The 25,654-nt window shown below is 48.7% G+C and overlaps 1 protein-coding gene across 10 annotated transcripts in view; it reads left to right on the top strand.

The window, feature by feature from the left end:
- The window catches only part of EPS15L1 (epidermal growth factor receptor pathway substrate 15 like 1), a 95,092-nt gene that overhangs the window by 9,341 nt on the left and 60,097 nt on the right, over positions 1-25,654 (top strand). For 9 of the 10 annotated variants that reach the window (XM_027583819.2, XM_027583817.2, XM_027583821.2 and 6 more), the window contains exons 2-7: positions 14,474-14,515; positions 14,693-14,782; positions 15,239-15,286; positions 17,488-17,583; positions 18,245-18,307; positions 21,559-21,684. In XM_027583819.2, the coding sequence (XP_027439620.1) occupies positions 14,474-14,515; positions 14,693-14,782; positions 15,239-15,286; positions 17,488-17,583; positions 18,245-18,307; positions 21,559-21,684 (465 nt within the window). Of the gene's footprint in view, positions 1-14,473; positions 14,516-14,692; positions 14,783-15,238; positions 15,287-17,487; positions 17,584-18,244; positions 18,308-21,558; positions 21,685-25,654 lie in introns of those variants that run through there. The other variant, XM_027583822.2, reaches the window with a different exon arrangement.

The following is a 25,654-nucleotide window of genomic DNA, read 5'->3' as shown; positions in this document are numbered from 1 at the left end:
CGTGCAAGTCGGTGCTGTTGTTTCTCTCGCCCACACGCCAGACCAGGGAATCAGCATTTTCTTTCACGCCAAGCTGGTCCTGTTGGCATTCGGCCTCTTGATTTAATTTTTTGTTGCCTTTTAGCCACTCGGAATTATCCTTTAATTCACAGCTACTAAGCACTTAACCTGCTGTGTGTGTAATTGCATGTTTTAAAAAAAATAATAAGTAAGACTAAGAACTAGTAAAAGACTGTTGGGAGCAACTCAGCCAACTAGTTGAGTGAGAAAATGAGTACAATACGTACTGCAGCGTAGCCAACATTTGGTGAAATATTTTATCATTTTTTGGCAAAGATCATTTCGTGTGGTGTGCTGTCAGGACTGCGATTTGATGCTTGCCAAACACGCCCTGATTAGTAGCCTTGCCTGACTTCCCTTCCCACCCCCACCTCTGATTCTTTATAATAAAGCCAGCTTCTCTGTCTCAGTGATAGTAATAAGAAGGGCAGCAATGGCTACAGTAGCATTTGGGGGCTGTAGGGTGTGCTTTACCTATGTATTCTCATCCGGTACTTAAAGTAATCCTCAGGGCAGGCACTGTATTAGTCCCATTCCATGGCTGGGGAAACTGAGGCCCTGGGAGGCTTTGTAGCTTGTCTTCCCTCTGCTGCTGAGTGGTGGAACTGTGTCTACCCAAGCATCAACCTCTCTGCACCCATCTCACCCACTCCCTCCTGAGGCTCCATCAAAATCTTACCCATTCCGTAAACAAACAAACAAACAAACACGTTTATTTAAAAAAAAAAAAGTTTGTGGAAGGCCTGCTTACAGAGCCAGCATTGCAAGAGGTAGAATAAGTGTGAGACTTCTAACTCACCCCCTACCCCCCCAGAATTGAAAATGTAGGAAGGAGGTGCCCCAGTCATTAGAGAGCCTTGACAAAAATTGGACATTAAGAAATGTCCCACTTGTAGGTTTGGGGCTATGGAAATGTGGAGGAGAGAGAGACTCATTTCAGTTGGGGGGAATTGGGGAGGTTTTTAAAGCAGGGGGTCGGTTGTGGGGCTGGGAGGTAATTGGCCTTGAGCAGGCACAGCCCCCCACCCGAGGCATAGGGAATAATTTGTGCCCAGACAGGGAGCATCTTGTGCACAGTACGTAGAGAATCTGCCAGAGCAGGAAGGAGAGCGGGGACTGAGTGCTGTGCATGCAAATGTCTCTGAGTGTCTCTGAGCGGAAGTCCAGGTGAATGCGTGTGTGGTGGGGAGGGATGGGGAAGTAGTGAAATTAGCCCAGCAGGGGCAGGGGATGGCTGTGGGGCACTTCGAGAGCTAGGCTAACGGTTGGAACCTCATAGTCTTCACCAGCCAGGGGCGTGACCATGTGAATTCCTCTCCCTGCTCCTGCCAGCACGTTTGTTCTTCTGTGGTTGTTCCCTGACCAGACCACGATGCTCCGCTCCTCCTTGGTGGTGGCGACTGTCTTTTGCTCACCATGGAATCCGGGAGCCTACTGGGTACCTGGTGCCTAGAGGACCCAGGCTCTGTAGAAGAGCAGTGGATGCCCGGAGGCTGATGATGCCACCCTCAGAGAGGAGGGGAGAGGCATAGAGCTGCCGAACTGATCCTCCTAGGGATCCCCGAGTCCTGGGCAGCAGTGTGCCCATTTATGGGATGGTGAAATATCGGGCCAGAGCTCAGCACATGGCAGAGACGTTGGAACCCCAGGGTGGCTGATCTAGGAAAGGAATTTTGGGAAGATTCAGGGCACACTTCGGGAAAGTTGGAAGCACTGTGGGAAGTGGGCATTCTCGAGGAAGGCAGTAGGTGCCCTGCTGTGTAGGGGCCGTTACTGCTGAGCTGTCACCCCTCTGAGTCTGTTCAGGGCCTGGTCCACCGTGCAGAGGAAGGAAGGACAGAATGGTCAGGGGCTGTTCTCTGAGAGGCTGGGAAGAGCGATATCCAGGGAGGGCTCTGGGGAGGCCTGGTCCGCTTTTGATCTTAAGCAGCATTTTTGGGAGAACAGGCCAGGATCTGCTCCCTGCTCCACCCAGGCTGTCTGGGCAAGGTCCTGGGAGCTCCTTATTGTCTGACCCTTTCCAGTCCCATCTACCTGTTCTCTGTGGGGCTGCATTCAACCCCATGCCCCTCCCTACATGCCCATCCCCTGCCCCCTTCAGGACCCTGCTCCCTTGGTGTTTCCCCACCAGTGGTGCCTCTTTCCATCTGTGTTGCAGGCCTGTCTACCACCAGGGCTTCAGTGCAGGTGCTCCTAGGCATGCTTGTTGTCTTGTATCCCGTTGGGCAGGCTCAGCTGGGGCAGTGGCAGTCTCCCTGCCCTCACAGGTGCATGTGTGGGCTGCTGAGTGCCCCCGCCACCCCTGTCTGTTTACTTGGCAGCCCTCCGTGTGCATTGTTATGTGCGATGACATTCCCCTCCAGACTAGGATCTCCAAGACACTCTGTAGAAACTGCTTGACTGGGAATGAGATTTCCACCTCCATGTCCCATGGGGACATCCCAGAGAAACATGTTTAAAGGTGTCTGTTTAGGCACAGTGAGTGGCTGCATTCCTTGGCCTCATCCCCCTGGAGGCCTACCAAAGTCCTCCCCACCGCTGCCCCCCCCCATCGCTCCCCCTGTCGCCCACTCTGCGTAGCTAAGTGCATATTCAGTTCCCTGGCTCTTGTGCACGTCTGCTCAGGTCGTTGCGGGGATCACGTTCCGGGCTCTCAGCAGGGTGGGCACAGACCCTCTTACCTCACTGTGTCCACCCTTCCTGGCTGGCTGAAACCGTGCTGAATGAACCCAAGTCCCTGCCGGGCCCCTCTGCCCTGGAGTCCACCTTGCCCATCCCTGACCCCTGGCTCAGGCTCTGGAGGCTCCGGCTGAGCCTCCTGCTGTTATAGCTCTCACATCCCGGGGCACCTTGTGCTGTAGTCATGCGCTCACTTTGCCTGCCTGTCTCCCCATCTTGAGCCCTAGAACTCTGTCTCACACCCTTCTGTATCCTTGATTCTTCCTCATAGTGCAGACTGAACGTATGTTTGTTGAATGAGTGAATGAATGAATTTCTAAGTCCCAAGGGCAGACCACTCTTCCAGGAAGTTTTCTGTGAAGAGTAGGTGGGAAGTCAGTAGTCTGAAGTGGAATGGCCTGAGGGGACATTTCTAAAGATTTTATTACTTTATTTGAGAGAGAGAGAGAATGAGAGAGAGAGAGCACGAGAGGGAAGCGGGTCAGAGGGAGAAGCAGACCCCCCGCTGAGCGGGGAGCCCTTTGTGGGACTCGATCCGGGACTCCAGGATCATGACCCGAGCTGAAGGCAGTCGCTTCACCAGCTGAGCCACCCAGGCGCCCCGGGGGGACGTTTCTAGAGATGGGTGCCGGTTTCACACGGGAGCCGGTGGAAGGGAGAGGTCGAGGAGGAGAACGGGACTATAGATAGTCGACGTTGGAGGAGTGCTCACCCCATGCCAGCCTCTGGTGCTGGGAATGCACAGCCTTATTTTCCAGATGAGGAAACCGAGGCACAGAGAGGCTGCTCACCCTCCCCAGGGTTGCACAGTAGTCTAGTGGTGGGGTGGGACTTGAGTCCACATCTGTCTAGTGGCATTGTTGACCTCCGTGTGGTTCTGGTCCCCGCCCCCCCCTCCCCCCCCAGCACCAGGCCAAGAGGTGTGGGTGGAGACCTTCAGGACTCAGTGTAGGTCCTGCTTCCTGCAAAGGGTGGTGTGTCAGGGTGGGAAGGTTGCCTCAGGTGACCTCAGCTTCTCTTTTATTTCCATTTCTGGTAGATGGGGCCAAGAGCAGTGGTCTTCTGGGAGCGCTGAAGCTTTTACACGTTGAGTCGGCATTCCTCCTGATAGTTCCTGGCCTTGAACTCACTCTGGCTGTCTTCACCTTGACGCTTCAGTGTGTGTCTCAACTTTCGCGCATGGTTTTCTTGCTCTTTGGTTCTCTTTGTAGGTGGGGATTGCAGGCCTTACCCCCCACCCCCACCCCATGTCATGTCCCCACCGCAGGCCTTGAGTTCCTAGTGGGTTAGACGGAGGCCCCGCATGCTGTGCTGAATGGCGGGTGCACATCTTCAGCTAGTCCTTCGTCATGGCAGTCATTTGGGTCCCCAGAGAGAATCCTGTATCTTCAGATCCCTCTTCTTATATGTGGCTCTTTGTCTTTCCTGTCTTATTTACAAAAGCAGTGTGCATTAATGTAGAACATTGGTGAACTCAGAAAGCCACGGGTGTGGGGCAGGGAACCAGTTCACTGGTAGGAATCAGTGTTAGCATGTGGCATCTGTCCTGCCACATTCAGGCCCATGTGCATATGTGATCGCTATGGGCTTACCAGCCAGGTCATCACTGTGTGTGCTGGTTTGGGCCCTCCCTTTGCACTTAGCAAATACCTGACGATCATACCCCACTTGTAAATGTTCTGCCCGTGCTGTTTTACTGCTGTGTGGGATCCTCGCCTGTTTTTAACCTCTGCTGTCACCCGTAGTCCTTGCCCTCCAGCATGGTGAACTGATAAAATGCTCTTGCCTTTCCCCACCTCCTGCATAGTTGGTCACTTCCTCGGGGTAGACCCCCCAGGGGGAGACCTTACAGTAGCAGAAGGGTGTGTGTGTGTATGTGTGTGTTAAAGAAGTGCTAGTTTTGGGACTCCTGGGTGGCTCAGTCAGTTAAGTGGCTGCCTTCAGCTTGGGTCATGATTTAGGGTCTCGGGATCGAGTCCCACATCGGGCTCCCTGCTTAGTGGGGAGCCTGCTTCTCCCTCTGCCTGACGCTCCCCCCTGCTTGTGCATGCTCTTTCTCTGACAAATAAATAAATAAAAATCTTTAAAAAAAAAGTTAAAAAAAAGTGCTAGTTTTTATTGTTTGTCAAAAGTATGCACTGCTGGTGATAAAGCTGCATTTTGTTTATCGTACTTAACACTTAAAGTGGCTTGTACCATTAGGATCCTTGCCAAAGCAGAAACATATCAAATGTTGGTCTTGAATTATGTAAGGTTTTTACACACACTCAAAGTAGAGGGAAGAGTTTAATGAACTCCCATGTGCCCACCACCTGTTTACAACAAATGCCGTGTTTTTTTTAAAGTAGACTCCATACCCAACGTGGGGCTTGAACTCATGATGCTGAGATTGAGAGTCATATGCTCTACCGACTGAGCTAGCCAGGCACTCAAACAAATACCATTCTCTCTGCACTTGTCTACCATCCCCTGACCTCCTCTGCCAAATACATTTTTATTTCTGAGGTTTTTATTTTAAATCTCAGAAATCAGGGTGTCTAGGTGGCTCAGTTGGTTTGGTGTCCCAACTCTTGATTTTGGCTTGGGTTGTGATCTCAGGATTGTGAGATCAAGCCCCGGGCTGGACTCCCCACTCAGCAGGGAGTCTGCTTGAGATTCTCTCTCCTTCTCCCTCTGCCCCTCTCCCCCATGCTCTTGCTGCTCTCTCTCTTTCTCTCTCAAAATAAATCTTAAAAAAGAATAAAATCTCAGAAATCATATTTCAATTTGCATTTCTGACAAGAAGACCATTTTTCTTTACATAACCATGGTGCCATATCAACACCTTATGCATTTAATCATTCCTTAGTATTACTCCATCGATACCCAGTCCCTATTCAGTATTCTTTCCCTGAGTGTCTCAGAATGTCACCTTGTTGATTGTGAGGTCTCCTGTCTCTCTCACTCTCTTTTTAAAATTTATTTTGAGATAATTATAGATTTACATGCAGTTGAGGAAAAATAATGCAGAGTGATCCTGTGTATTCTTCACTCTGTTTCCTGCAGTGATAACACTTTGCAAATCTGTAGTACACCATCACAACCAAAACTTTGACATTGCTGCAGTCAGGTGCAGACCGGTTCCATCCCACACAGGGATCCCACCTCTTGGCCCTTTTAACTACTCCCATGCCTTCCTTCACCCCTGGCACCTGCTAATCTGTTCATTTCCAGAATTTCAGCATTTTAGTGATGCTATATAATAGAGTCATTCAGCACATAACCTTTGGAGACTGGCCTTTTTTACTTAGTATGATCCTCTGGAGATTCTTTTAGGTTGTTGCACATATTAGTAGTTCATTCCTTGGCATTTTTCATTGCCAAGTGGTATTCCATAGGGTGTGTGTGTATGGGTCACAGTTCATTTAACCAATCCCCCATCGAAGGACATGTGGTGTGTTTCCAGTTTGGGGCAGTTATGAATCAAGCTGCACTAAACATCTGAGGACAGGATGTTTTGTGAACCCAAGTCTTCATTTCTCTGGATGAATGCCCAGGACAATTGCTGGGTCTTGTGACAGTTGCACACTTAGTTCTTTTTAAGAAACTGCTGAACTGTTTTCCAGAGTAGCTGTACATTTTTACCTTCCCAACATCAATGTGTGAGTGATCCAGTTTCTCTGCATGCTCACTGGTGTCATTGTTATTTTCACCATTCTGATGGGTGTGTGGTGGCATCTCCCTGTGGTTCTGATTTGCATTTCCCTAATGACTAACGTATGCTGATCATCTTTTCATGGGCTTACTTGCCATCTGTACGTCTTCTTGGGTGAGATCTCTCTTTATGTCTTTGGCCCGTGTTCTCATTTGATTATTTGCCTTTTTTTTTTTTTTAAAGTAAACTCTGTGCCCAATGTGGGGCTTGAACTCACTACCCCAGGATCAAGTCGCATGTGCCACCCACTGAGCCAGCCACACACCACCCCGTCCCCTCCATCGTTTGCTTTTGTGCCTTTGAATTTTGACAGTTCTTTGTATATTTCAGATACTAATCCTTTGTCACATCTATGATTTGCAGATATTTCTGTGACTTGGCTTGTCATCCCCTTACCAGGGTCTTTCACAGAGCAAACATTTTTCATTTTGATGAGGTCCAATTTATCAGTTTTTCCTTTTATGAGTCAGGCTTTTGGTATCAAGTCTAAGAACTCTTTGCCCAGCCCTTGATCCTGAATATTTTATTGTGTTTTTTTTTTTTGTCCCCAAAAGTATTATTCCATTTAAGTTTTTCCATTTAAGCCTGTGACCCATTTGGAGTGAATTTTTGTAGAAAGAGTGAGACTTGGGTTTAGGCTCATTTTCTTCCTCTGGATGTCCAGTTGCTTCAGTGCCATATGCCGTGCAGGCCTCTTTCCTCCTGAATGGCCCTGCACCTCTATCAGTAGTCAGTCGGGTACACCCGTGTGGGTCTGTTTCTGGGCTCTCCGTTGTGTCCCATGGCTCTGTGTGTCTACCCCTTCGTCACTGCCATGCTGCCTTATAGTGAGGCTTGAAATTGGGTAGACTGATTCCTCCCACTTTATTTTTCTTCTTCAAAATTGTTTTAGCTATTTTGGTTCCTTTGCCTGTCTCTATACATTTTAGAAGAATCTTATTTTTATCTACAAAAAATCTTGCTGGAGTTTGGTAGGAATCAAGTAAAACCTGCATATCAGGGGTGTGCACATTAACTGTGCAGTGTTGCATTGCCCCCCAGAAAAGCCAGGTGATCGTCTTCCCACCCACAGGGCCCAAGAGGCTCGTTCCCCACTTTGCCGACTCTGCCAACCTGATAGCAAATGCTGGTGCTTCAGTCTGTTTTGCCGTATGGAAATTGAACATTTCCCCCAACTTTGCTGTGTCTTTTCTTTCTGAATCTCTTTTATCTTATACTTTGCTCATTTTAAAAATTAGGATATATTTTTTCTTGTGATTTATAAAAGCTCTCTTCCACATCAGTGTTCTTCTTCTCTCAGCAAGGTTTACCTTAGCTCTGGTTTAGAAACTTCTAATGGGACAGTTGGAGAGAGCTATCAGTTCCTGGGAGGTTAGAGATGCCCCAGTGTTTTTTGATGTTTTTGAATGCTGATGAGCTAAATCCCAGGTTCCTCAGCCACAGAATACGACTGTGCACGTTGCCAAGATAATGGCTTTGCAAGCAGTGAGGGCAGCCAACGCTAAATGGAAGGCAGAAATGTAACGACTATTAAGTGAGCACTTATTTAGGCTGTGTTTTTTTAAAAATTATTATTATTTTAAATTTTATTTATTTAAGTAATCTCTACACCCAGTGTGGGGCTTGAAATCGTGACCCTGAGATCAAGAGTTGCATGCTCTTCTGACTGAGCCAGCCAGGTGCCCCATGGGCTGCATTTTTGTTTTGTTTTTTTGTTTTTAGATTTTATTTATTTGACAGAGACACAGTGAGAGAGGGAACACAGCAGGGGGAGTGGGAGAGGGAGAAGCAGGCTTCCCGCCGAGCAGTGAGCCCGATGCGGGGCTCGATCCCAGGACTCCGGGATCATGACCTGAGCTGAAGGCAGACGCTTAACAACTGAGCCACCCAGGGGCCCCGATGGGCTGCATTTTTGTATCAGCATCTGGTTTTCCAAGTAGAAACTCAGACCAGGATGTCTTTGGGTGTTATTTGGCTAATTCTTGCAAAACTTGGCAACTTGATTGAAAAATACACCATTTGCATTTCCCTGATGATGAGTGATGTTGAGCATCTTTTCATGTGTCTGTTTGCCATCTGGATGTCTTCTTTGGAGAAATGTCTGTTCATGTCTTCTGCCCATTTTTAATTTTTAATTTTTAAAAAAATTTTAAAAGATTTTATTTATCTATTTGAGAGAGAGAGAGAGAAGCAGACTCCCAGCTGAGCAGGGAGTCTGGAGTGGGGCTCAATCCCAGGACCCTGAGATCATGACCTGAGCCGTGGACAGATGCTTAACTGACCGAGCCACCCATGGGCCCCATCTTCTGGCCATTTTTAAATTGGATTATTTGGTTCTTTGGTGTTGAGTTGTGTAAGTTCTTTATATATTTTAGATACTAACCCTTTATTGGATATGTCATTTGCAAATATCTTCTCCCATTCAGTAGGTTGTCTTTTAGTTTTGTTGGTTATTCCTTTGGCGTGCGGAAGGTTTTTAATTATTTTTTTTCAAAGATCCTTTTATTCATTATTTTTATTTTAAAGATTTTATTTATTTGAGAGAGAGAGTGAGCACAAGCAGGAGGAGTGGCAGGCAGAGGGGGAGGGGGAAGCAGGCTTCCTGCAGAGCAGGGAGCCCAATGCGGGGCTTCATTCCAGGACCCTGGGATCATGACCTGAGCCTAAGGCAGACACTTGACAGACTGAGCCACCCAGGTGCCCCAGAAGCCTTTTATTTTGATAAGTCCGAATAGTTTATTTTTGCTTTTGTTTCCCTTGCCTCAGGAGACCTATCTAGAAGGATGCTGCTATGACCAGTGTCAGAGAAATTACTGCCTCTTCTATTGATCTTTATGGTTTTAGGTCTCACATTTAGGTCTTTAATCCATTTTGAGTTTATTCTTGTGTATGGAGTAAAGAAGTGGTCCAGTTTTATTTCTGCATGTTGCTGTCCAGTTTTCCCAACACCTTTTGTTAAAGATGTCTTTTCCTTATTGAATATTCTTTCCTGCTTTGTTGAAGATTAATTGACCATATAATTGTAGGTTTATTTCTGGACTTTCTATTCTGTTTCCATTTTTGTATCTATGTATTATATCTTTTTGTGCCAGCACCAGACTGTTTTGATTGCTAAAGTTTTGTAATGTAACTTGAAGTCTCAAATTGTGGTACCTCCAGTTTTGTTTTTCTTTTTCAAGATTGCTTTGGCTATTCAGGGTCTTTTGTGGTTCCATACAAATTGTAGGATTGTTTGTTCTAGTTCTGTGAAAAATGCTATTGGTATTTTGATAGGGATTGCATTAAATGTGTAGATTGCTTGGGGGTGGTATAGATATTTTAACAATATTTGTTCTTCCAACATCACTCATCATCAGGGAAATGCAAATCAAAATCACATTCAGATATCACCTTACACCTGTCAGAATGGCTAAAATCAAAACCACAAGAAACAACAAGTATTGGCGAGGATGTGGAAAAAGAGGAACCCATATGCACTGTTGGTGGGAATGCAAACTGGTGACAGTTACCGAGGTTCCTCAAAAAATTTAAAGTAGAACTGCCTTACAATCTAGTAATCGCAGTACTGAGTATTTACCCAAAGAGTACAAAAACATGAACTTGAAGGGATATATGCATTCCTATGTTCATTGCAGCATTATTTACAAAAGTCAGACTATGGAAACAGCCCAAGGTCCATTGAGAGTTGAGTGGATAAAGAAGAGGAGGTATATATATACAGTGGAATATTACTCAGCCATAAGGAAGAATGAAGTCTTGCCATTTGCAACGACACGGATGGAGCTAGAGGGTATTATACTAAGCGAAGTCAGTCAGTCAGAGAAAGACAAATACCACATGATTTCACTCATATATGGAATTTAAGAAATAAAACAAACGAACAGAGGAAAAAAGAGACAAACCAAAAAACAGACTCTTGACTACAGAGAACAAACAGATGGTTACCAGAGGGGAGGTGGGTGGGGGCGGGGGAAAGAGGCAATGGGGATTAAAGAATAGTTATCTTGATGAGCACTGAGTAATATATGCAAGTGTGGAATCACGATATTGTACACTGAAACTAGTACAACACTGTGTGCTGACTACAGTGAAATTAAAAAAAAAAGGATATAGGACAGTAGAAAAGAAAAGAAAAATACAGCTGTTATGGGGTCTTGGCTTTCCGGGGGAAATGACAAGCTGCACTGGTTTTCAAGTCAGTTTATACAGTCGAGTTGAGTCTTGCACTCTGACCTCTTAGGTTGAATAAAACGCACCATCACGTAATCACGTGCGTGCATTTTCCCAAGGCTGCCATGCATGGGAGGCTGTGCTGTGACCCAGTGCCCAGCTCTGTCATGCCTGGGCTGTTTTTGCAGCGTGCAAAGTAGGTTAGGGCCACATGACCTGGGCGCTCCTCTGGCTCTGTCACTCATTGGCTCTGTGACCCTGGGCAAGGTACCCTCAGTCTGAGCACCTGTTAATTGGGGCTAACAATATACCTGTGCCGTAGTGTTGTTGGAGCATTAAATGAGGTACTAGATAGGAAACCATGAGTGCTCCATAAATGTGCCCCCCTATTTATCAGAGCAAGGACTTAAACTTTTTTCCAAAAGTCTTAAAAACTGGTTAGCTTTAAAAAATGCCATTTTTGAAATGAGCAAGGCTGGCAATCATTGCTTTGTTTGGCATGAAAGCACACCCTTTCCCGGAAGAGTGGGAATTCTCCTGGTTCCAGGTGTAAAGATTTAGGAAGGGTCCTGCCTACGGACAAACGCGGGGGTCAGAGCTGGATGGGCTCAATCCTAAGGTTTTGGAGTGGCTAGAACCCCAATCTTCAAAGGATTTCCCCTCCAAAGTGGTTCTGCTGTGTTCTTCATCTCAAGCTGCTTTTCTCCAGCATTAAAATTGCATGTGCTCACATGAACTGTGATGTTTTAAAGCCCTCGCATGTGGACTTGTTCTGGGTTCGCTCCCCTTCCCTGTCGCCCCCCCGCCCTTGTAAATTAGGCTGGAGGACAGAGCAGAGAGACCACAAAAACTTTTCATGTTATCTCTGAGTATTTTAAGATATGATGAGCAACTGAATGGTCAAATTGAAAGTTATAATTGAACCTCATCAATAATTCAGTCACTGCAAGTTGAAGATGGCCCCTTAGCAGAGTGGGTTGGCGAAGGAGATCGCCATCCTGGGCTGGCTGTGTCCTACGACCCTTTCAAAGACCTTGCCCAGTTCTCTGCAGCTTTCTTAAACTTTCTACACTTTCATCCCCTGGCCCATTTCCTTTCTGCCTGTGCCGCAGGCTTGGCCCTGGGCTCTCTTTGGGGTCAGACAGAAGTGAAGAGCTCTGGTGTCCCCTCTCAGCGTGCTCTGTCCCAGCAGCTGTAGCACTCCCTCTGGGAGCCGCTGCCGGCACCTGTGAGCGGGTTGTGACAGAGGTCTCTGCCCAGGAGCTGACCATGTGCACCGCCTGTCACTGGGGGATTCCTGGTGTCAGTTGGCAGCAAGTGTCTTCAGCTCTGTCTCAGTGGCATATTGGGCAGCTTGCAGACGTGACTCCCCCATCCCTGGGACGAGGTGGAGTGGTGAGAGGAAGTGCCAACTAGATCTGGTATTTTCCCCTTTCCCCCCTTCTGCTTTTACAGTAGCTGGAGTATGAGTAATCGCATTGAAGCTTCTAACTGCGGTCATTGGCCCAGCTTAACTAAATTGATTCCCAGAGAGAGGAATAGTTGAGGCACACTCTTGTGGTTTCCCGTCACTTGTGGATCATGTGGGATTGAAAGCTGGCCATAGGGGCGCCTGGGTGGCTCATTCGTTAAGCATCTGCCTTCGGCTCAAGTCATGATCCCAGAGTCCTGGGATCGAGCCCCGCATCCTGCTCCTCGGGAAGCCTGTTTCTCCCTCTGCCACTCCCCCTGCTTGTGTTCCCTCTCTCATTGTGTCTCTCTCTGCCAAATACATAAAATCTTTAAAAAAAAAAAAAAAAGAAGGCTGGCCATAGACCATCTGGGTGATGAGCCCTTAGCACAGACCGTTGGAGCTTTGGATCTGGTGCTTCAAAGGCTTTTCCAGATTATTTGGGGTCTTGTTTTTCTCGATTGTGGATCTAATAGCTCAGAAACATTTGGGAAGTTTGAAACAGTTGTTAACTCTGTATGCCCCAAACAGCCCTTTTTCACTGGAATTGTAGTAGCTTGGAAACCTCTTTTCTTGCCTACCCTGAGATCTTTTAAAAAATCCCACTGGAAATGTATTTCAGACCAGAGCCTCTCTGATTGTTGGTGGGAAGGGGACCTTTGTCATCAGGGTGGAGGCCTCTGGGTTTGTGCATTCCATTCCTGTGAGCCAGTGGCAGGCCGACGTGGCTGCTGTCACCTTGTCACCTTGACAAACAGCCGGCCTGGCTTTGCTTCCTCTGTCCGCCTTACTGCTCTGAGGAGGTGCTTTGGAAGCATGCCCGAGTTTTAAACCTGGGAGGTCACACGAGGTGTGATGGCGGGCACTGCTGCCTAAGGTCTGAAGGAGCTGGGAGTGACCGACTCCCCCAGCGACCGTGTCGGGCCAGCGCCCCAGGCAGGAGGAAGCAGCCTGCCAGGCAGGCGCCTTGTAGCTGTGTCCTTAACCTCTCGATCCTTCTCCCAGCTGTAGTCCCCTTTTCTTTCTCGAGCCATGGCTCCTTGTCACCCAGCCTTGCTTTCCTTTTCCTGTTGCGCCGTGTTTAGTTTTCTCTGCTTTTTCAAGATTCCCCCCCCCCCCCCCTTTCTTTTTGTTTTGACTTTCCTCTCTCCCCTTTCAGGTCCTCGTGCTCTTTTTCCTTCTATTTTCATTCTGTCCTGGCGGTGTTCTCTGTACTTTCACTTCTTCATACGCTCGCAGGTGTTGGCATCCCCCAGAGAAGCTGACCGTGATCTCGGCATTATTTTTAACCTGCAGCAAGTCTCTTTATGCCACAGCGGTATGCAAGTGTTGGGCTGGTTCACATCCAGTGATTGTACCTGGAAGGAACCCACCTCTGTCAGTTTTATTCATTATGAAAAATCACAAGACAGCATTCAAAGACTTTTAAAATAAACACAGTACTCCCGCCTCTCATTCAGGCCTCGCTTTCCCCGCCCTTCTTGTCTTTAGCGGGCCTGTTCTTCTACACGGTTAAGCGTAATTGTGTATTCTTCACTCTGCTCCCTAAGTCAATGGCAGGCTTGTGGACTGCTATTTTCCCTTCGTGCGGCAAAACACCAACGTGTGTAAGCCTTTAGAGCAGACATTGTAGTGGCTGTTTAATTCCTTCCCCAGCTGACACCTCCCCTGGGGGACGGCTCGCTGAGGTCGGGAGGAGAGGCTGTGGACATAGTGCAAAGTGTGAGGGCTTGGCCGCCAACCAGGCCAGATCCAGACATGGCTTCAGTGAGCCACATGACCCGAGAGCGGGTGATTACCTTCTCTGAACAGTGATGTCTTGGGGATCTGATGGCTGGAATGTGGAGTGTCTTCTGTGCCGAGCCGAGGACTTTGAACCTCCTGCCCGCCACAGTAGGAGTGGTCACTGGCCAGCCCTCTCCCAGTGGGGGCCAGTCAGTGTGCATCCCTTGGTGGCTGGTGGAGGACAGGATGGGTGGGGACGAGATCTGGGGCAGAGAAACCAGTCTGAAGCTTGCGCGTCTGGTGATTCGTGATGACGTGCAGAAACTCCTGTTCGGATTCTGGAACCAGAGGAGAGGGTGGGTGTCTTTTCCCTCTGAGCTCCTGGACGCATTGAAATCCCCTCATTCAGTGAATGGAAGTCACTTCGGCTGCTGCTGCCTCCTAAATACCAAGTTGTTTGTGTAGGAATTAGGACTTTGAAAGAGCATTAGCGTTTCTCCTTCCCAGACTGAGTAAGTATATGAGATCTGTGTCTAAAAACAAGCTGCCCTCTGTGTAGAGAGGACGTTTAAAGTGCACACAGTTTGATTTTCACTGTTGTACATTTTGGTAATGACTCTTTGAGGGGATGACATTTTTTTCTTTTAGGGTGGCGTGTGTCCACTTTTGACCAGTGTCTGTGGTTTTGTTTACAGATTCCCACTGGAAATCCATTATATGAATCTTATTACAAGCAGGTAAGTTTCACTGGTGTCTTTTTGGATTGAATTAGAGAGGGCGTGTCTCGGCAGGCACAAACCTGAGTAGGAGCCCAGCTGGGTCCCTTTCTGTCCTCCAAGTTATCAGCCAATAGCCAGTGGGCTGTGTGCTGCTTTATCTGAGGCCTTGTCTCAAGAGTTGTTCCCCCATTTTAGGTAGACCCGGCATACACAGGGCGAGTTGGGGCGAGTGAAGCTGCGCTTTTTCTAAAGAAGTCCGGGCTCTCAGACATTATCCTTGGGAAGGTACGTGAAGACCGATAGTGACCTCTCTTCTGAGGCTGCCCTCAAGGCTGCCCCAGTAGGCGAAGGCCAGACCCCTCTTCCAGGGGATGTGCCTCCTGGGGAGTGGGCTGGCCACTGTGAGCCTCTCAGGCTGTAACTGGTGGATATCCCACTTACTGCTTGGGCAGCAGACAAGAGGCCTGAGTGCTTTGGGGATCTTGACAGCTTATGGGTTTATTTTGGCTTTGGAGCCAAGTAGACCTGGGTATTCTCTAGGCTCTGCCACTGACCAGCTGTGTGCCCATGGGGGTGGGGGCAGGTCCTTCACCTGTTGCAAATTTGCCTCCTCACCCACAGCTCAGGAACGGCCGCTCCAGCCGACACATAAGGCCCACACGCAGTGGCAGTGGCTCTGTTCTGTGAATAAATGGGCAGTGATTGGCAGTTGCACTCATGAGCATTTTTGTGTTTCCACAGATATGGGACTTGGCTGACCCAGAAGGTAAAGGGTTCTTGGACAAACAGGTATATATATATATACACATACACACAGAGCAAGTGGAGGGGCTTGGGCCAGAGCCCCGCAGGCTGGGTCACGTCTGCACTTCCTTCCTTGTTACTGCCGCAGACAAGTATTACTAGACATGAGTGCGGCCATCAGACTGTTAACACGGCAAGGTTTCATTTACTTGTGTGCTTACAGGTGATGAAAATGTTTTCAAATCCATCTATTTTGAAATCATTTAAGACTCCTGGAAGTTGCAAAAACAGTCCAGAGAGTTCCGGTGTACCTTTCCTCAGCACCCCCACAGTGAGAGCTGCTTATGTCACCAGAGTGTGATGCTCAGAGGCCAGCTCGGTGCTAAACTAGAGGCCTTGCTCAGAGCTGGCTGGTTTTACGTGGACTTTTGGGGGGTTTTTGGCGTGTATAGTTCTCTGTAATTTTATTGCACAGATTCACGTAATAACCACCATAGTCATTATGACACAGAACCGCCTGGCCCCCAAAAGAATCTCTCTCATGTTGCCCCATGGCAGTCACACCCTAACCGTGGTTAGGTTCCTTCTGGTTCCATCTCCAGCATGATTTTGTCATTTTGAGAATGTTCTATAAATGGAAATTTATAGTACTTATACATGATTTTATTTTATTTTATTTTATTTTATTTTATTTTTTTAAAGATTTTATTTATTTATTTGAGAGAGAATGAGAGATAGAGAGCACGAGAGGGAAGAGGGTCAGAGGGAGAAGCAGACTCCCTGCTGAGCAGGGAGCCCGATGTGGGACTCGATCCCGGGACTCCAGGATCATGACCTGAGCCGAAGGCAGTCGCTCAACTGACTGAGCCACCCAGGCGCCCTTATACATGATTTTAAATGGTCATATTTTAATTTAGTTCAGTTTTTCCCCAAACCGTATCCCAAGGGATGCCGTTCCTGGTGTCCTACTGTCCATGATCTGATCCTCTGGGAAAGCACCATCAGCTCTTCCTCCCTTCCTTGAGATTCACACTGTACGTCTGCACGTTGAAAGAGTCTGAGGACCTTGTGGACGAGAAACCTGTTAACTTTGTCTAATGAAGTTCCCAGAAACTTTCTTACATCCCCTTTTCTGTACACTCCACTCAGGCATTCTGTGGACATCAGTCTGAGAAAGTTCGATCTAGCGCGCCTGTCTTTGAAGATGTTTTTAAAACTCTGATTGTGTTTATAGCTTTAAAACAGTTCGTGTTCTCAGGCTATTTGATCAATTAAAAAAAATTAGGTGATGCTCTGTGAGTCCACTAAGTCTGTGGCATGGCCGGCTCTGGGTTAGGAGGAGGGCGGGGAAGAGCAAAGGCCCCTGATGGCCTAGTTCAGGTCCTTTGTCCCTGCATGGGAGGTAAGGTTCACATCGGGCCGGGGGGGGGGGGGGGTGCATGGGGCGAGTGGGAGAGGCTATCTTCAGCAAGGTCAGGGGATCACAGTGAATCGTGACAGTCAGTTCCCAAACAACTGTCTATTTCAAACCATTTTTAAAAAGTCAACACATATATTTTTTTTTTAAGATTTTATTTATTTATTTGACAGAGCGAGCGAGAGAGGGAACACAAACAGGGGGAATGGGAGAGGGAGAAGCAGGCTTCCCGCCCAGCGGGGAGCTCGATGCGGGGCTTGATCCCAGGACCCTGGGACCATGACCTGAGCCGAAGGCAGACGCTTAACGACTGAGCCACCCAGGCGCCCAAAAAAAGTCAACACATGTTTGAATCATCATTTATTTATAATCTTAAACTCTAGTCTGCCGCTTCTCTAATCTAACATTTTCCTAAATGTCGGGAGCTTGTTATTGCTTAAAATACATTTATTTGAGGGGCGCCTGGCTGGCTCAGTTGATAGAGCATGTGACTCTTGATTTCAGGGTCGTGAGTTCAAGCCCCATGTTGGGCATAAAGCTTCCTTAAAAAATAATAAAGGTATTAAAAAATATATTCATTTGAAATTTTGGATTGTCCAGAGTGCAATGGACTGAGTCCATTGGCATATTCACTTAAACAGTGCTCCACTGTTTTGCACAGGGGGACCTTTTGCACATTGAGTCATTGCACATGACTTTTGCACATTGAGTCTTCATTGTTGCAGTGAAGTGAAATCCCTCTCTCCCAAAGCCCGCGGCTGCAGACAGCTCTCCCCCTGTCATTGCCGGCTGGCTAGTGTTTACCCCTCCCCCTTTTTTGGATTTGCAGGGTTTCTATGTTGCACTGAGACTAGTGGCCTGTGCACAGAGCGGCCATGAAGTTACCTTGAGCAATCTGAATTTGAACATGCCGCCACCTAAATTCGTAAGTGTCAAAATCCTTCGGTTCTTCGTGCTCTTCTGGTATCATCTGTTGATCTGTGTTTTTCTCTCTTTTTTTAATCGAGATGGAATTCATATAACCTAAAACTCACCATTTTAAACTGAACAACTTGGTGACATTTAATACATTCACAGTGTTGTACGACTGGCCCCTCCCTCTAGGTCCAGAACGTTTTCATCACCCCAAAAGGAAACCCTTTACCCAGTTAGTAACCCCTCACGGGATCCCCCACCCCCAGCCCCTGGCAGCCATTCATCTCTCTGTCTGTATGGATTTGCCTGTTGTGGGCATTTTATGGAATCGTAGATCTGGCTGCTTTCACTCATCGTAATGTTTCCAGGGATCATCCGCCCCGTAACGGGTGTCAGTGCTTGGTTCCTTTTCATTGCCAAGTCAGACCGCATTCTATGGTCCGTCCATTCCTCTGGTGGTGGACATGACAATTCGTGTTCTGGGATTTGTTTGCACTCCTGTTTTCAGTTCTTGGAGTGGAATTGCTGGGGCATATGGTAATTCTTGTGTTTAACTTTTTGAGGCTTTCGCCATTTTGAAAGCACTTGGAAATGTGTGTCCTTTGCACAAACACGTCCTCTGGAGTTGAATTCCATGCCAGCTACAGCTGAGTGTTTCTTTTCCTTTCCAGCACGATACCAGCAGCCCTCTGATGGTCACGCCGCCATCTGCAGAGGCCCATTGGGCTGTGAGGGTGAGTGACCCCCGGTGGCGCCCCTCAGCCGTCCTCCACGTGCAGTTGTTTTAGCCACTTATGGTATTCAAAATGCTGCATGGGATGATTGTACCTGGTCTGTTTCAGAGTGAGTTTGCCACAGAATTTAACCAAGATACTCTTTCAGATTAAAATCTTTAAATGGCCGTGACCTTTTTGGACATTGCCCTGCTAAGGCAGTTAGCTGAGTTTCAGGCGATGGATTCTTAAAATTTTACAGTTATATTTTGCATTTCTGGGTCATGTTGTGTGGTTTTTGCTGCCTGGGTTGGTTAAACAGGGTGGAAGGGCCACTTGTGAGAACTTGCAAGCGTGAAAACCTCTAAGATATCTTCGTAGCTCTCACTTTTATTTGTAGCCAGTTCATGCGTTATTATTCATTCCTTTCTGTTGCTGTCTTTGCTTTTGGAAAAGCTCTCAGTACCTGAGGGGACAACCTCCATGTCCCAAGTCTTTTCTAGAAGCAGCAAAGAAAGACACAAGTGATACCCTCTAATAGGATAACCTCTAATAAAACCTCTAATAGGTACAGAATTAGTCCTAAAGAAAATGCACGTGGGACATGGAGACGGTTCCCAGATACTGAGACCTCCTCACTCCTCAGTTGTAAGGGGATTGTCACATTTCCTCACTTCTAGTTGGCTTAAGTACTAGCATTAATAACAGTCTTGCTATATAATAAAGACCCCCTCCCCCCCGCCCCACCTCAAGTACATTTATCCTGTTTTTACACGGTTTTTCTGTTCCGTCCTTGGAAGGGTTTGGAGAAGGGGAGGTTTGGCCAGGGAGAGGGCAGGAGGCAGCCTCATGTGACCAAGGAATTGTGGAGTCACGTCTGGGAGCAATTGAGCACTTTGCCGGCAGCAATCACAGTACTAAGGAGTTCCTTCTTTGTAGTCCAGTTGCACGGCACCTACTTGGAAAAGAGCTGCTTTGTTGTGGAAAACGATGCCGGAGAGCTCTTAGTCCTTGAACTGTTCCAGTCCCTTTCTGGCAGGGCTGCACTGAGGCCTCCTGAGAAGGGCTGGTGCCAGAGGAGGCTGCAAGGCCTCACATAGGAGGCTGGGCAGGAATGGTTCTGTGATGGGGGCAGACTGTTTTCAAGAGAGATTCAGCCGTTTCAGTCAGAGAAACAGTGACAAAGCTGAAGTGCCAAGTGTTCTTTTCCGTTGGGAGAGCTGCTGGTCTTCAAGCTGGTGGGCAGAATTCGAGACACTTGAGGGGGACACAGGGTGCTCACCGTCTCGGTGCCTCCTGGGTGCAGTGTCTGTGTGCGCTCTTCTTTCTGTGTTCTTCTTTTTTCTTTTTTTTTTTTTAATTTTATTTATTTATTTGAGAGAGAGAATGAGAGATAGAGAGCATGAGAGGGAAGAGGGTCAGAGGGAGAAGCAGACTCCCTGCTGAGCAGGGAGCCCGATGCGGGACTCGATCCCGGGACTCCAGGATCATGACCTGAGCCGAAGGCAGTCGCTTAACCAACTGAGCCACCCAGGCGCCCCTCTTATTTTCTTTTTAATTGTGGTAGAATATAGGTGACATGAAGTTCACCATCTTTTTTTTTTTTAAGATTTTATTTATTTATTTGACAGAGAGAGACACAGTGTGAGAGGGAACACAAGCAGGGGGAGTGGGAGAGGGAGAAGCAGGCTTCCTGCCGAGGAGGGAGCCCGATGCGGGGCCCGATCCCAGGACCCCGGGATCATGACCTGAGCTGAAGGCAGACGCCCAACGACTGAGCCACCCAGGCGCCCCTCACCATCTTGACCATTTTTTTTTTTTAAAGATTTATTTTAGAGAGAGAGAACGCACGCATGTATGCATACACACATGCATGCACGTGGACGGGAAGGGCAGGGAGAGGGAGAGAGAAAATATGCAGGCAATTTAGAGGGAGAGAACGCACGCATGCGCACACACATGCATGCACATGGACGGGAAGGGCAGGGAGAAGGAGAGGGAGAGAGAGAATCTCAAGCAGACACCGTGCTGAGCAGGTAGCCCAACGCGGGGCTCGATCCCACAACCCTGAGATCATGACTGGGCCGAAACCAAGAGTCAGACGCTCAACTGACTGAGCCACCTGGCACCCCCACCATCTTGACCATTTTTAAGCATATAGTTCAGTAGCATTAGGTACATTCACACTGTTGTGCAGCCATCTCCACCATCCATCTCTAGAACTTTCTCATCGCTCCAAAGTGAAACTCTGTCCCCATTAAACACTAACTCCTCCCCGCCCCGCCCCAGCCCCTGGCGCCCACCTGTCTGCTTCTTGTCTCTGAGAATGTGACTCCTCTAGGGACCTCATAGAAGTGGAATCACAGTACCTGTCCTGTGGTGTCTGGCTTATTTCAATCAGCATAGTGTCCTCAGGGTTCATCCCTGTTGAGTCTGGGTCAGAATCTCTTGTTTTTGAGGCTGAAGAATATTCCACTGCGTGGATACACCACACTTTGATCATCCATTCTGTCAACAGATGCTTGTGAGGGTTTCTTAGTGCTCCCGTGGCTCCAGCTCGTGGGCAGAGCGGGTAGTGAGGGGTTTGCAACCCACCCCCCCCCCCCCGGTCCAGTCACTATGGGTTTTATTTCCGGAGGAGGGCAGACTGCCCCTGCCCAGACCTGCCTCACCGACGGCCCCTCGGACATGCCGCCCGCAGTTCCTATTTCATAGCGGCCGTAGCTGCTACTTTGTGTTGTAAGTCCCGTCCAGACCTCTCTGTTCATGAGGAGCTTTTATAATTTATTTTCTTACTTTGAGAGGATTTCCTGTTCTTAAAGTTGATTTTGATAATTGCTTGCTTAAGTCTTTGGTTTATTTTTATATTTGGTTCTCGAGCTCCTTTAGTTCTGTAGATTGACATCCAGATTTAGTTGTTTGTCTTAAAGAACAAAAACCCATTCACACTTGCATCTTTCTCATCCTGGTGAGCTCCTAGGAGGGAGGTAGGGGCGATCGTTGTCTCCCAGGCAGCCCCCGTGGTGGAGAGCGAGGCCCATGGCCAGGTCCTCTCTCCTCATTGACCTTGGCCTCCAAATTCGTAGTTGCCAGGGAGCTGTTTCCTTCAGGGTAGAGGTTCACTCTGGAACTGCTGTAAGACGTCCTGTGCTTTTAGGCAAGGCCAATGGCAGGTCCTTGCCTGTTTTCATTCCGCTTTGGGTCAGAGGTCATTTTAGACTCTCCCACGGGCACCCTTTTGTTACTCACTCAGGCTATCCCTTTCCAACTAGGTGGAAGAAAAGGCAAAATTCGACGGAATTTTTGAAAGCCTCTTACCCATCAGTGGTTTGCTCTCTGGAGACAAAGTCAAGCCAGTCCTCATGAACTCAAAGCTGCCTCTTGATGTCCTGGGCCGGGTAAGTGGTTCTCTCACATCCTGAACTGCTGCTGACTTCCGTCCGCCCCGAGCTTGCTCCCCACGCACACGTATGAGGCTTTATACACGGCCATACACCATCAGGGGCTTTGTAAGAGCCGACGTGCGTGGAGAACTTGCTATGGTCAAGTTGGCTTAGGGCCTCGTGGATGTGACTCACGATACTCCCCAGCCTGTGGGAAGATGCTGGTGTGGGCCCATTGCACGCCTGGGGAGGCAGCTTCAGAAGTGAGCCTGCTGCCCAGGGCCCAAAGATGGGCAGAGGTGAGGTTTGGACCCAGACCTGGGATTTCCCCTACCCCGTATGCTTCTGGGGAGAAGTATGGGAGTGTATGTCTAGAACTCTTTGCTTCTTTTCTATTTTTTTTTTTTTTAAAGGTTTGTTTATTTTAGAGAGAGAGCGTGAGTGGGAGGGGCAGAGAGAGGGGGGAGAGAGAATCTCAAGCAGACTCCGCACCAAGCGTGGAGCCCAACACAGGGCTCAGTCAGACCTGAGCCTACACCAAGAGTCAGATGCTCAACTGACTGTACCACCCAGGTGCCCCTCTTTTCTATTTTTAATTACTTTTCTTCTGCCTATGAGCTTGAGGTAAAGGTACTTTAAATTCTACTGCAAGTTTAGAAAAAATTTTATGCATTCTCTTAAAAAAAAAGCCCTTAGTTTTGTTCCTATTAAATACAAGTTTTTTAGATACAGCTTTTTATTCCAGACTGTCTTCCCTCCAGTGAGGTTTGCATCATGGCCCTGTGTGTTTGCTCTGTGCCCAAAGCCCAGTTCCACAAGGCTGTCCATACTGAGTTCCCTGCTCTGCATTGAGAAGGGATGGATGTTGTCATCTGTCTGGACTGGATCACGGGGAGGAGGCAGGCACAGGCCCAGAGCAGGGGACTGAGCGTCGTCCCTGCTGCCCCAGGCGACACCTGTGGGTCTCGCTCAGGACATTTGGTAGAACCTTTGGGAAAGGTGCAAATTCCTGTCCTTTGGATTCACCTCATACTGTTTCTGTTTGACTATGACTTTTGTGGACACTGGCCCATTTGATAGGACCCAGGTAGAGCCTATCTTAATACAGTATTTTGAAAGAAGGCCACTAAGAAATGGGAGTCTCTCAAATCCCTTTGTTCCCTTTTGTCTGTGGCCTGGTGTAGGCGGAGCTCTGTCATGGGGACCAAGCATCTTTATAAACCATGAGTTTTAATTGCAGCAGGATGGGGCTACCCCGTCCTGCACGTGATGTGCGTTTGTCAGTCCTTGCAGAATACCTGACAACTGGATGTAATCCTGTTGTAGAGCCAGATCACGAACAAGACAGAGAGACTGACAGAGGTGGAATGTGCTTCATGAGAAAGGGAGCTGTGGCTGGGAAGGGTGCATTCTGCAGATCTTCTGCCGGGCTCCAAGTCTTGTGGCACACAGGTCACTTCTCATCTGCTTTTCTGCACATGCCAGGCTTATGTGCACCCATTCAAGCATGTGCACATGCATCCACATCCATGCACCCATCCACCTGTGCGTGTGTGCATCCATATCCATGCACTTATCCATACCTCCATACACTTGCATCCAGATCCATGCACTTATCCATACCTCCGCACACATGCATCCAGATCCATGCACTTATCCATACCTCCGCACACATGCATCCACATCCATGCACCCATCCACCTGTGCGTGTGTGCATCCATATCCATGCACTTATCCATACCTCCACACACATGCATCCAGATCCATGCACTTATCCATACCTCCACACACATGCATCCAGATCCATGCACTTATCCATACCTCCGCACACATGCATCCAGATCCATGCACCCATCCACCTGTGCGTGCGTGCATCCACATCCATGCACCCATCCACCTGTGCATGCATCCACATCCATGCACCCATCCACCTGTGCATGCATCCACATCCATGCACCCATCCACCTGTGCGTGCGTGCATCCACATCCATACACCCATCCACCTGTGCATGCATCCACATCCATGCACCCATCCACCTGTGCATGCATCCACATCCATGCACCCATCCACCTGTGCGTACGTGCATCCACATCCATGCACTTATCCATACCTCCGCACACATGCATCCATATCCATGCATCTATCCACCTATGCGTGTGTGCATCCCCATCCATGCACCCATCCATATCTTCGCACACGTGCATTCATAGGCATGCACCCATCCATCTGTGCACCCATCCATCCATGCAGGTGTGCTTCCATATTCATGCACCCATCCGTCTGTGCACCCGTCTATCCGCGATGCATCAGTGCACTCGTGCATCCGTGCCTCTCTGCTTCTGTTCATTCATCCGTGCTTCCGTGCACCAACCATCCATTCAGTCATTCAGGAAGTTTGGAGTCTGCTTGGGGCTAGGCCTTTTGCTGAGCACCGGGAAGATGGGGATGAAATTGGATGTAGTCCAGGAGAGCAAATAAATAAATAACAGTTAAGATCATAATATTTATTTATCGAGGGCTTACTGCACGCCAAGCCCCGTTATAGCAGTTTGCGTGAATGAAGTCCTTCAGGACTTGAAACAACCTTGTTATGGATGGCATCCCTTCCATTTTCTAGATTAGGAAAAGGGGGACTTCAGAGTGGCCGATAAGCTTCTCAGGGTCTCATGGAGAGGGGAAGTGAAGCCCTGGGTGGTCCCCAGAGCCCTCACTCTTCCTGGTGACCCCCTACTGCCCATTGCCTCCCTGATATTGTGGTTCTGCCCGGTGAGGACAGTGGCAGAGGGGAGATGCCTGACCCACCAGAGCAGAGGGGTACGGGGCAGGCAGGGAAGGCTTCCTAGAGTAGGCACTTCTGGATCGTGTCCTCCAGAGAGAAGAGATGGGTGGCTGACGATGGGATGGGAAGACCAGGCGCATGACAGCATGAGGAGAGGCATGCTGGGGAGGGCTGGTGTTCTTACCGGGCACTTCCTCCCCCAGGGATGTTGAGCAGTGTCTGGAGACAGTTCTGGTTGTCCTGTCTGGGTCAGGTGTTGTTGGCATCAGGTGGGCGGAGGCCAGGGACGCTGCTCAACATCACTTGGGCCCAGGTCAGCCCCACCACAGAGAGTGATGCAGTCCTCAATGTCAGTGGTGCTGAGGTGGAGAGGCCCTGGGCAGGGAGAGGCGTGGAGCCAGGAAGTCTTGTTCTAGTCCAGTTCCCTGAGCAAGTTCCATGTCTTTGGAAAAGTTACTCTTCATGAACCTCTGCTTCCTAAATTGAACCCGGAGGCATAAAGCACTCAGCCTGATGCAGAATGCCTCTGAAAGGTCATCTGTCTGCTTGAAGGGACTGTGAACACTTTGGGCTCCCTAGAGATCAAGGTGGAGTCCCTGGAAGCTGGACTGTGGTGCAGGGACCTGCATAGGGCACAGGGGGCTTCATGTGCCAGTCTAGGGGACAGGCTCAGAGTGTATTCTAGAACAGTCCCCATGGTAACCCTGGGGAAAGGATTAGAGGCAAAGAGGCCAGCTGGAGGCTCTGGCCTCTGTGGAGTATTGGAGGGGCCCAAGTCAAGGACAGCAGCAGGGCTGGGGAGGAGGACCTGCCCATGAGAAATGTCCCTGGGCTGATGTCACTCATGATTGAGAGGGGACCAGCACATGAAGCACCATGTTTGGACGCTAAGGTATCTGCTTAGCTCTGGGCACTGGCGCCGTGCCCAGCGTTGTCCGAGTCAGGCAGGCCTGCTGGTTCGGGGTGGGGCTGACTTGGGTCACAAAGCTAGTGCTTTGATTGTACTTTAGAAAATCTGGCACCTGGCCTTTGACCCAGAATAGGAACCTGTACCTGCCTGCCTCATCTTCAGGGTGCCAAGTGGGCCAAGCATACTTGGTGGCACCTGCCTCACCATCCACCAGTGGTGAAGGCACGCCCACAGCCCTGCTCAGCGTGAATGGTGGTGGGTGGCTTGTGTTTGGAGCAACACCTGGTGCCAAAAC

This window comes from Zalophus californianus, chromosome 1 (assembly GCF_009762305.2).
Source record: "Zalophus californianus isolate mZalCal1 chromosome 1, mZalCal1.pri.v2, whole genome shotgun sequence".
Lineage (NCBI taxonomy): Eukaryota > Metazoa > Chordata > Mammalia > Carnivora > Otariidae > Zalophus > Zalophus californianus.
The sequence above is the reverse complement of the archived record's forward strand: the minus strand, read 5'-3'. Positions and strand labels throughout refer to the sequence as shown.